This window comes from Protomyctophum bolini (assembly GCF_963924005.1).
Source record: "Protomyctophum bolini genome assembly, chromosome: 24".
In the NCBI taxonomy this organism is placed as follows: domain Eukaryota; kingdom Metazoa; phylum Chordata; class Actinopteri; order Myctophiformes; family Myctophidae; genus Protomyctophum; species Protomyctophum bolini.
The window spans coordinates 22,360,290-22,372,294 of NC_137885.1; the positions used below are offsets into that span (position 1 = coordinate 22,360,290).

The 12,005-nt window shown below is 44.5% G+C and overlaps 1 protein-coding gene across 3 annotated transcripts in view; it reads left to right on the forward strand.

Annotated features, from left to right (window-relative positions):
• The window catches only part of LOC308311945 (rho GTPase-activating protein 6-like), a 144,284-nt gene that overhangs the window by 51,411 nt on the left and 80,868 nt on the right, over window positions 1-12,005 (forward strand). For 2 of the 3 annotated variants that reach the window (XM_080758755.1, XM_080758756.1), the window contains exon 1: window positions 789-1,243. The exons of the other annotated variant lie outside the window; for it this stretch is intronic. In XM_080758755.1, the coding sequence (XP_080614881.1) occupies window positions 1,199-1,243 (45 nt within the window). In that variant the 5' untranslated portion in view covers window positions 789-1,198. Of the gene's footprint in view, window positions 1-788; window positions 1,244-12,005 lie in introns of those variants that run through there. 3 annotated transcript variants of the gene reach the window in all.

Sequence of the window (12,005 nt, forward strand, 5' to 3'; positions counted from 1 at the left end):
CAAAAGACCAGAGCCAGTTCCTCCCTCTCACCCATAGCCAGCCCCCAGACATCACATGCCCTCACTGCAATAGGACATTCCGTGCACAGACCGGCCGCATCCGCCATCTTCGCACCCACAAGACGTGAAGTCAATTGATCATCTTCGCTTGCGAAGGACGAACATGAGACTCTGGTGATCAATAACCCTGCACCTATATCTCCCAGATTTCCTACCCAGTCAGAGTTAGGAGTTTCAATGAATGTATTGAGTTACCAGATATGAGGGGACATAGATGACTAAACTTAAAAAAAATTCTATATATATGTTCTTCCACACGTATGCCAGTGTGCCAGTGATAAAAAAATGGAACTGGAACACTGGAATTAAAGTGATGGGACCCATTACCTTTTAATGGGTACTCTCTCCTGATTGGCTGAAATGTTGTCACTCTGAAAATGTATGTTCTGCTGATCAAAGAGCTGGAGAGACAACCTTTTAAAAACAGTTGTTTAAATAAATAGGATATACTTATATTATATATATCCTACCTTTAAATGTATACTGTCTGTAAATGCTACAGTATTGAATTACAAACTAAAGCTAACTTAACTTTTCATGCAACAGATTGCAGAACAACTGCAGGGATAAAAGTCTCTCTCTCTCTCTCCCTCCCTCCCTCGCTCCCTCCCCCTCTCAACCCAGGCTCAACCCCCCCCCCCCCCCCCCCCCTCTCTCTCTCTACTCTCTCGCAGCATGTGCCTTCGCTGTTCTCTCTTCAACACACTACAGTTAACAGACAAACCTAGCAGCATAGCGCACGCACCATGGATCCGTTACGCACTGCACGCCGCGCTCTCTGCCTCCTCCTCTGCCATGCAGGATTACTCTGTGAGACGTAGTGCAGCAGTCCTACTGGGAGACGCGATCAACGTCAACTCGTGAGGGTTTAATAATCGTTGTTGCGAAGTCGCGGCGCGTTTCTCTGGTTTGATGTAAAAAGGGCAGAGAGGGGAGGGGACGCAACGCAACACGCAACTTGGGGCATTTTTTGGAGAGAGAGAGAGATAGATAGAGAGAGAGAGAGACAGACACAGAGAGAGAGGGAGAGTCGAGTGGACTCTGCGGGAGTTTATTGCTTAGATTTTTGTGTTTTTCCGTTGGGTTTTTTGTTTTGCTCATTTCTGGATATTTTATATGTGGATACTTATTCTGGACCATGATGGGAGACTCCGTGTTTCTCGACAGGCACAATTCATATCTTGTGAGTATGTTTAGCCTATTATTACTGCTGCTTCCATTTCTCTCAAATTAATGAACTATTACGTGACGACTTGGGGAGGGAGAGGGGGGGGGGGGGGGGGGGGATCTGCCTACATTTCACAGATGTGAAAATGACGCTCCTCCAGCTGTTATATAGCCTCTCTCTCTCTCTCTCTCTCTCACACACACACACACACACACACACACACACACACACACACACACACACTACACACACACACACTCTCATAATAATCACAAACGACACCAACACGAAAAAGCTTGCAAAACAAATGCATTACTTACTCCCATCCCATATCACCTGTTGCTTTTTGTATGATAGCGTAGACGTGCATACTAAAGACAGTCTCCCATTCATGTTGTTTCACTGTGTGTGTGTCTGCATGTGTGCAACTGTGCATGTGTCTGTGTCTGTCTGTGTGTGTGTGTGTGTGTGTGTGTGTGTGCATGCGCGTGTGTGTGTGTGCGTGTGACTGTGTATGTGACTGTGTGTGTGGTGTGTGTGTGTGTGTGTGTGTGTGTGTGTGCATGCGCGTATGTGTGTGTGCGTGTGACTGTGTATGTGACTGTGTGTGTGTGTGTGTGTCTGTGTGTGTGTGTGTGTGTGTGAGTGGGGTGCATTGATATGTGCACAATGTAAAGCAGAAGCTATAAGTATAAGGGGCCTCGACGGGAACTACTTCCTCTGATGCAATGCTTTGAGAGACAGATGTAGGGCGTGCACATGTGTGCCCGTGTGCACACACACACACACACACACACACACGTGTGTGCCCGTGTGCACATTCTATAAAATGCCTTAGTAGGCTATATTAGAAAGTACATGGACACACACTCTCACACACATACCATCTTTATTTCTTGATCTTGAACTCTGTCATACACGCGCACATGCGCGAGCGCACACACACACACACACACACACACACACACACACACACACACACACACACACACACACACACACGAGCGTTACAAGTGGTTGTGTTTGACATTGCTATGACATAAAGCCTCTGTGTTTCAGATAAGGGCAAAACATGCAGATATGGTTCAGTGCATTCTGTCGACTCAGGGCCAAACTCAGACTCATGGCACTCACACGGGAAAGGGAACTGGGTCTCAAGATGTGTCACCTTTTGGAGGAAAAATAAATAAAAACACCGTCGCAGTCGAGTAGAGATTAAATTAATGAATTTAGAGGAAACGTTGCTGAATGAATGCACAGCACTTTATACGCAGGTATGCATGCATGCACGCTAGCCAGTTTGTGAGCTTCCGTATAGATTGCATTTTGGACAGACTTTCAAAAGATTAGATTTAAGAGAAAAAAAACATGCAGGGACTCCAGGTAGAAAGTCGTTAACAGAATAGATACTAGTATAGAGCTCTGTGGGACTCCACTCAACGGCTAATGGGGCAGACCTCGCACCTCCAAATCTTAAATCGTGCCCACACTTTATTTTGGCCTGAGAGCTATACTTTCAAAATGATCAGTTCAACAAGATCTACCCACCCCCAAAAATATTTTCCCATTGCTGAAAATAGTTACAAAATGTACCCGAGGGGGCTTTGGAATAGTGGCGCTGGACAAACCCACTTGTAATGGGAAATAGAGCGGGGGGAAATGGAATTGGTATGGGGTGTATTTGTGTATTTAACTTTGTGATGCTGCTGACTGAAGTATTGTTGGTTTGAGCTGGCAGGCCCTTTTTGATGTCATTCAATAGTTTATTTATATTTAAATTATATATATTTTTAGGAGCATGTGAAGTGGTCGACCTGCACAGCCTGCCTGTGTGTGATCTATACTGGTATAGATCGCCATCTACCTTTTGGGCACCCCTGCACTATACATGCAGCGTCTCACACACACACAAAAGCATTCTGCTATACCTTCGCTGTTTTTGAACTTGAATCCTGAATAGTAACAGTTTTGGACATATGAGGATTCTACCCGACAGAGACGATATGGGGTTTAGGTGTCTCTCTATCTATATTCCGGTAGTGAGTGATGGTCAGCTCCACAGTGCCTCGGTGGCGTGGTGTGGTGGTGTGTGTGTGTCTTTATAAGTGATGTCTCTGTGGCTGGAATCCCTCATAAAGCTACACAAGCCCGGATTGAATAACAATACCGTTTGCTTTGGCTGCGTGCACGCCGCATGCTGTGGTCTCCCACAGTGTGGTTTTTTTAGTGTGTTCTTGTGTTTGTTTGTGTGTGTGTGTGTGTGTGTGTGTGTGTGTGTGTGTGTGTGTGTGTGTGTGTGTGTTGCGTGCGTGTGCATCCGCATGCATGTGTGTTCCCGAGACCACATTTCTGGGACAAATTGATTGGGGAAATATGTCTAATTGTAATTGGGGACCCCCCCTTCCCCTCCAATTTGATTTGTCTGCCGGTTCATATGTGGTAAGGAGATACACACAGGGTTAAATGCAATGAGTTTGCAGAACCACTGCGTGCGTGTGTGCATGCACAGTTGCACACGTGTCCTTGCTTCATTGTACATGATGCGCAATATGTCATTTCTGGCCGCCACCAGTTGATATGAATGTGCTTGGGGAGTACAGAATGGGACTGACGAAATGTGGTGTGATCTGTCTGTAGGAAATGGTCAGTGACAGTGCTAGAACTTTGTCAAGCTGCAGAAAGTAAAGAATTCATTGTATTTTTTTAAACCCTACCCATTTTAACCAAATACATACACACACACACACACACACACACACACACACACACACACACACACACACATAGCTCTGCATAGGAGTGGCTATAGCGCCGCTCAAAAACACGGTGTGCCCCCCCCCCCCCCCCCCCACATCAACACTAGGCCGTGGTGCTGCCACGGCGAGCACATGCACCGTTCATCATCACCGCTAGCCCAGTGGTACAGTGCATCTCCACATGCACCGTTCATCATCACCGCTAGCCCAGTGGTACAGTGCATCTCCACATGCACCGTTCATCATCACCGCTAGCCCAGTGGTACAGTGCATCTCCACATGCACCGTTCATCATCACCGCTAGCCCAGTGGTACAGTGCATCTCCACATGCACCGTTCATCATCACCGCTAGCCCAGTGGTACAGTGCATCTCCACATGCACCGTTCATCATCACCGCTAGCCCAGTGGTACAGTGCATCTCCACATGCACCGTTCATCATCACCGCTAGCCCAGTGGTACAGTGCATCTCCACATGCACCGTTCATCACCACCGCTAGCCCAGTGGTACAGTGCATCTCCACATGCACCGTTCATCATCACCGCTAGCCCAGTGGTACAGTGCATGTCCAGCCAGGCAGCTTGTATAGCTGTCCTAATAAATCCCAGACACCTAGTTGAACTCGACGCAGGAATGTACTACCTAACCCGACGGACAGAGAGAGGAGACCATCCCTGATTCCCTATAAGAAGAATGTCCTTAAGTGGAGGATTTCTGCCCTCTTGGGGGGACTTATTCTTATTCTTTCTTTTATTTTATTTCTTTCCTTCTCCATCAGGCCCTCTAATAAACAAACGCCACTGACTTTGACATTCCTGCAAGCGCCAAATAGTTGTAATTCCTCTCCGGAAAAAACACAGTTGGATGTTGGAGAGAGAGAGAGAGACAGAGACAGACAGACAGACAGACAGACAGGGAAAGAGAGAGCGACAGAGAGGTGATGTAGCGCATCGTTCTGTTGCCAGGATCTAAAACATTTTGAATCCTTGTTCTATAGTCTAAAGTTCCACAAAAGTTGGCTTTGTCCGCGGCGTAAACGTCTTTAAATAAATACTTTTTGAAATGTCTATGAGGAAAATGAACGGAGAATCATTTCCTGGGCCCTGGTAGGGGGCGGGACTGCGACGCTCTATAGAAAGCATCAGGAGGACTGTCTGGTGTCCAAACCATCAGCCACTATACAGTCTGATTGTACTTTCTCCTTACAGTGTCCCATCATGATTAACCTAGGGTGGCCATATATTCACCCCCCCCCCTCATTCTTTATCCTTTTAGCGACCTTTTTGTATGGAACTGTACCTCTGCTTTTTTTTTGTAAACTCTAAACTCTCTAAACAATCCACCTCCCCCCACCCCCCTCCCGTTGTGCTAGTGGTTTTAATCATTACATTTATTTCTGCGATATAGCAAAGCCAATTTTCCTTTGCATCGCTGTGTGTGTGTGTGTGTGTGTGTGTGTGTGCTGTGCTCTCTCTTTCGCTGCTCTGGGGTCTCCCCATGCAACACGTGCTCCTTCTGCAAGCTGCAGCATTACCCAGCCGTGCGGGCTTTTGGAGATGACCACATAAACAACGACAGAAATTACTATGTCATTCGTTGATGGAAATTATAGTGTAGCGTCTATTATTATTCTATTATCCAGTCTGCCACTTACGTTGGACTAAAACAAACCATGAGAAAAGCCCTTTTAAATTGACCCGTGCCGCTGCTGGTAACTGTCCACCACGTCTTGGGGGATTGCGTCATGCAGGGGCCCTACGTTTGAAAAGATATTTAGGTCTTCCAGTTCCAGGACTGATTAAAGTGCAAAGGGAGCAATTAGGGACTTTTTTTTCTCTCTCTTCTTTTTTTGTATAATTATGTCATCAAACATTCCAGTAGATGTTTCTTCCTCTTGTGTTTCATTTGTGAGCTGGGGAATTATTTCCTTTATCCTTGGAACAATGGTTCTAAACATGGGGTCCGGGGACCACCAGGGGGTCCGACAGAATGATGAGGGGGTCTGTAAAGGCCAGGGGGGGGGGGGGGGGGGGGGGGGGCAAGTCCCCAACAGAAGTATAGTTTAACCACTTTAACCTAGATCTGCTATTTAAAAAAAAAAAAATGATATATTGTTTTTAAACAACATTTTAAACTCAAATATATCGTTGCTTCTGCCGGTCCCTGGAACAAGATATTTTGAGATGGAGCTTCACAGCAAAATATATACCGCACTGTATAATGTTGGGGGCCCTTGAAATGAAAACGTTAGAGCACCCCCTTCCCCCCCCCCACCCCCTTCCCCCAGAAAATGATAGGATTAAGAAGACATTTTGTAGAATTGGCCTCAGGCCTTAATGGGTTAAGGCCAAGGGGTCCACTTGGACCCCGGCCATCCTGGCCCCTCCCGAACCAGGCGTTGAGAAGCAGTGTCCCATTGAATGAGGGATGATCTTTTTGGCGGTGTGTCGCTGCCTGAAGATAGATAGGTTTATTTGTCATTTTTACAACTGTGAACAGCAGAAAAACGAAATTTCGATGTGCTGAGTGCACGAGCCGCAGCAACATGAGTTGCGCCGCCGCCGGTGACTGTCATTGAGGAAGAAGGAAGGAGACAGAGAGAGAGAGAGAGAGAGAGAGAGAGACAAAGAGAACATTGATAAAGTGATTGATGATGACCCCCCAACCCCGCTCAACCTAACCCGTCAAATGGCCTTTCCTTACCTCCTCCCCACCCTCTCTTCCTTGACTCTGTCTCCCTTTGTTTATCTACGTGCCTCTCTGTGTCTGTCTCTGTGTCTGTCTGTCTGTCTGTCTATGTCCATCTGTCTTCGCCTCTCTGCATGTCCTATTCCTCTTTCCCTTTCATCTTCAATTTGTCTGTCGTTTGTCTCTGTTATCTGCTCATCAGTTGACCCGTTTTGCCTCTCTCTCCCCCTGTGTGTGTGTGTGTGTGTGTGTGTGTGTGTGTATGTGTGTGTCTCTCTCTCTGTCTTCGTCATTGAGTAAACGGAGCGCGTGCCAGAGAACCATGTCGACCTGAGACAGTTTACCTGTTTAGACAAAGTACCGGATTCTTCCTACTGTTGTTTCCGCCACTTAACTGCCCCTCTCTCTCTCTCTCTCTCTCTCTCTCTCTCTCTCTCTCTCTCCTCACTTAAAGCCAGGACCATTATTATATCAACGTCATCGTCTGTTCACAGCTTCGGCTATACATAGTTCATAAACATTGAACATTGTCCCATTAATAATAATGGCTTCATTCTTTTGATTTTGTGTTTGTTTTCTCCAGCCATTAAAAAGGTTGCCAAACAAACCTCAATAACTGAGTCAATGTTGATCAAACGTCATTGCATACTTATGGTACTAACAATTCAAGGGCGTTTTGATTCGCCTTCACAAATCAATCTTTGCTATTTTCGGCTACACCTTTATAGACGACCCACACCTTGAAGGTGCAACTGTAATGTAATGTAACTTTACACCTTTATAGACCCACACCTTGAAGGTGCAACTGTAATGTAATGTAACTTTACACCTTTATAGACCCACACCTTGAAGGTGCAACTGTAATGTAATGTAACTTTTACGGACACATACCAGCGTAGTATAATAGGTCTCATTGCACTGTGTGTATATCTAGTTAGTTTCAAGTGCAAGTAGATTTTCATACCCTACTCTGAAATGAATGGAAAGCAATGGCTTCTTCGAAAAAAATCAAACACACCACGGTATGATTTGAAGACTGGTCGGCAGTGACGTCGAGTCAACGGACTAAACACCAGCCCTTTAACGCTAATACTATGACCCAAGTGTTTTCACGTACACAGACACTTCCATCCACCCTCTCCTGCATTCCTCCCTCTCTGCCCCATAATGCTGGGTAAACATGCTGTAATGCACTACGCTCTCGCCACTGTACTCTGTGTGTGTGTGTGTGTGTGTGTGTCACCTTGCTTTTGTTGCAGGTAGTGTTTGCTCTGCTCAGCCACCACTCCCAACACAAACAGCGCCGTCCCGCACACACACACAGGGCTCCAGCGGAACCTTTCTTTTCAAGCAAAGGTCCTCCTATACCTGCTACACAAACTGTAGTGCGCTCTCTTGTCTCATTTAATTTCAGCTAAACGATGATTGCTATTTCTCTGGCATATAGGGTTCAGGTCTGGAGAGAATGATGAATGCTGCCAACTGTCTGCCTGTGCTGTTGCATCGTGCAGTGCATGTGGTCTTTGTGGTTGCATTTGTATTGTGTTCCAAAGCATATAGTATTTGGTATCTTTAAACCACTTTTAAAGATATTTCAGTGAACAGTCTTCCTCAGTGGTCTCAGTGGTCTGTCTGTACTTGGTCCCCTACTCCCCCCCCCCCCCCCCCAAGTAAACATACAGAATTCAACATGTACTTCTTTACTTTTATTGTCTATTTTCAAATGACCGAAATGTATATAGGGCTGAAGTGTTTAATGTATGTTGTGTAATAATAATCAAAATCTACAAAGTAACTAGTACAATGAAAGTTTTCAAATAAATGCAGTGGAATAAAAGTACAATATTTGAATCCGAGATGTAGTGGAGTAGAAGTATTGGAAATACTCAAGGAAAGTACAAATACCTCAATATTTTACTAGTAAAAGTAAAAGTAAATGCACGTGGTTACTTTACACCACTTGTTACTTGTTCACATCCGCGTACGGATGCTAGGTTTGGTGTATATTCTCACCTGGTGTCCTAGCACTTACACTGATTGTTTTCTTGGCATTCTATTATACTATTTACTCAACTGCTGCTTACCCCGATCCTGCACTTCGCTCTGGATGCAGAAGAATGTCGGCCTAATGCCTAAATTGTAAATTGTAATCAGAACCAGACATCTAGAAAATCACTTAATATGCTTATCCAGCAGTCACAAACTATAACATTTCATGTCATGTCATGCATTTTGGCATCGTCGTAAATAACACATTAATAGAAACCTTTATATCATATGTCACTAAACCCGATTACTTGATTATTCAACATTTTCTGCCTAGACTCTCTCAAGGAAAAAGGCAAGGGTCTTCTTTAGTGTGAACAGTGAGCAGCCCGTAGCCTCCACAGGACTTGTCTTTTTATGGAGACAGTAGGAAGGCTTGGAAGAGAGACATCACACAAGAGAGAGAGAGAGAGAGAGAGTATTCTGGCAAGATTTGAACTGCCGAGGCCAGCCAGGGGATACATACAGTCATACACGCCGGTTCCAGAATTGCAATGTTAATTCTGACAGCAAATCTTTATTTAAGTTTTAGTCCTAGGCTTTTGAATAACATTTCATTTAGTTTTGTCATATTTTAGTCACCTGAAAAGTTTTAGTTTATGTGTAGTTTTAGTCGACTAAATATCATAAGATTTTAGTCGGCCGGATGTAAAGTTGATTTTCAGAAATGTGGCAAAAATAATAGCACGATCTATACAAGCTCACGAGTTTCAGAATCAGCATCAAGCCAGTTAATGTATTTGTTTCATTACAGGCTAAACGTGTTATGTTCTCAAACAGAAACTTGAATCAGATCAACTGGTTGGGCTCTATTGTCAACACATATGGTGGATAAGTACACGGGATATAGCTTATGGAGATAAACATATGGCTGTCTGGGGAATAAGTCTGTGCAGCTGTAGCATTCGGCACTGCCTGTAAAATTAAATAGTGCTGCTGGAATGCAAAATGTTTATAGTGTGTGTGTGTGTGTGTGTGTGTGTGTGTGTGTGTGTGTGTGTGCGCGTGCGTGCGTGTGTGTGCACACGCGTGCGTGCATGTGTGTGGACTGCGGAGTGTGGATGCTTATCTGAAGAAATGTTGGGGACAGAAGATTCTAGTTGGATAGAAGATTTGTGTCATTGACATGTTTTGAACATATTCCTGCACGTCACAAGCTTGCAGATCTGATCTTTTCAGATATCCGGCCATTCATATGCCATATGAATTGCATAGTGACTGTACTGTACTGTACTGTACTGTACTGTACTGTACTGTACTGTACTGTACTGTACTGTACTGTAGGTCGTGCCTACAGTGGGCGGGAAGTGCCGGGAACCCCTTTTGGTGTTAGCGTTATGTTATGCTTTAGCTATTGAAAAATAGCAGATCTACAAGCTCATAGAGCGCCACCGAGTGGCGCGCTACGAGCTTGTAGGTCTGCTTACAGATCATTTTTGGGGTCCTTGACATGAAATATTGAGTGATATAGGCCTAGAAGCATAGGTACTTCAGAAAACTGTCAGGATTTAGAAGACGTTTTTTTTTCCAGGCCTAAATGGGTTAATGATGTAGCCATGCTGATATAGTGCTGTCTAACTTCTAGTATACTGTAGGGCACAGGGATAAGAACACCACACGACATCCACAAAACAACCTGCATCTGCTCGTCTCTAATTGCATACTTCTCCGCTTGATCTCCTTTTACAATGCGTTACTTTTAATTAGACTCTGTGAGATGCAGTGTGGGAAGTACATTTACCGGAGTACTGTACTTTTTGAGTTATTTGTTCTTTACTTACTTTACTTTATACCTGCGTATTTCTAATATCCAATACTTTCACTTCTACTGTACTCCACTACATCTCAGATCCAAATATTGTACTTTTACTCCACTATACAATTTATTTGATAACTTTATAGTTACTATAGTTACTTTGTAGATTTAGATCATTATTACAAAACATACATGAACCACTTCAACCCTATATACAGTTTGGCTATTTTATTTCGTTTTAGATCACGTGAAATGGGATATTCTGCATAATGAGTAGGCTACTTTAACTTTTAGTTTGTACTTTTACTCAGGTACATTTTGAATTCCAGGAATTTCACTTGTGTAACAGAGCATTTCTATATTGCAGTATTGCTACTTTTACTCAAGTAAAGCTATAGTGAGTACTTTCCCCACCACTGTTAATTAGCCTTTGTGAGACGTTATAGGGCCATATATCTCATCGTTGTGCAAGTCCGACCAAACAACAGATAAAATGAGCAGAGAGAAAAGAAACCCCCCCCCACCCCAAAAAAAAGGGGAACTTTGTGAAGTCACTGTTGTGTTGTTGTTGCCATGGAATGAAAGAGAAGCAGCCCGACATGTGGTTAATGTTAAACGTACTTCAGCTGCTGTGATCATGCAGGCACTCAACCTCCAGCAGGCTGTCACTATACACCATGCATGCACGTATACCTGGATGCAGCATGCGTGTGTCATGTACGCACGCACGCATGCAGCCACGCACGCACGCAGCCACGCATGCACGCACACACACACACACACACACACACACACACACACACACACACACACACACACTTTTATTACTATACTTGAGAGGACATCACCGTTTTAGGAAGCCGGTTTAACGAATGCCATTTGCACGCATGCTTGGCATTTTTAACTTCATTTTAAAGTCCAACGCTGAAAATATAGCATATTCATGAGCCCACAACGTGTCGCGCTGCGACACATTGTGAGCTTATAGATCTGCTTGGTTCCAGTGTGTGACATTGGCGCATAGTAGCCTTGGAGGCCCATAGGGCAGGAGCCTATCTCCTGTTTCTGTAGCGTGAGGCAGCTTGATGTACATGTACACCCCCTGGACATGACGCTAGTATGTCGCGGGGACTGACCCCCCAATCCAACCCTTGATGCTGAGTGTCAAGCAGGGAGGCATTGGGTCTTTGGTATGACCCGGCCGGGGATTGAACCCCGACCTCCCAGTCTCAGGGCGGACACTCTCACCACAAGGCGCACAACTACGTATAAAATAGGGGTAACCAAACCCCGAAACCTAACCTCTAAATGTTTCATCCTAAACTCAACCTGAGACTTTTTGCAACCAACTGTAAAAGCATGACTCTAAAAAATCTTTTATTAACCATAAAAATAAAAATAAAATTATCGAGAGGACCAGGAAAATGTGTCTTATTTCTCAAATTATTTGATATACTTGTGGGGAAATTTGGTATAGTAGGTAGGTACAGTAGTATAGGCTATATAGGTAGCGTAGCGATGCAAACGCAC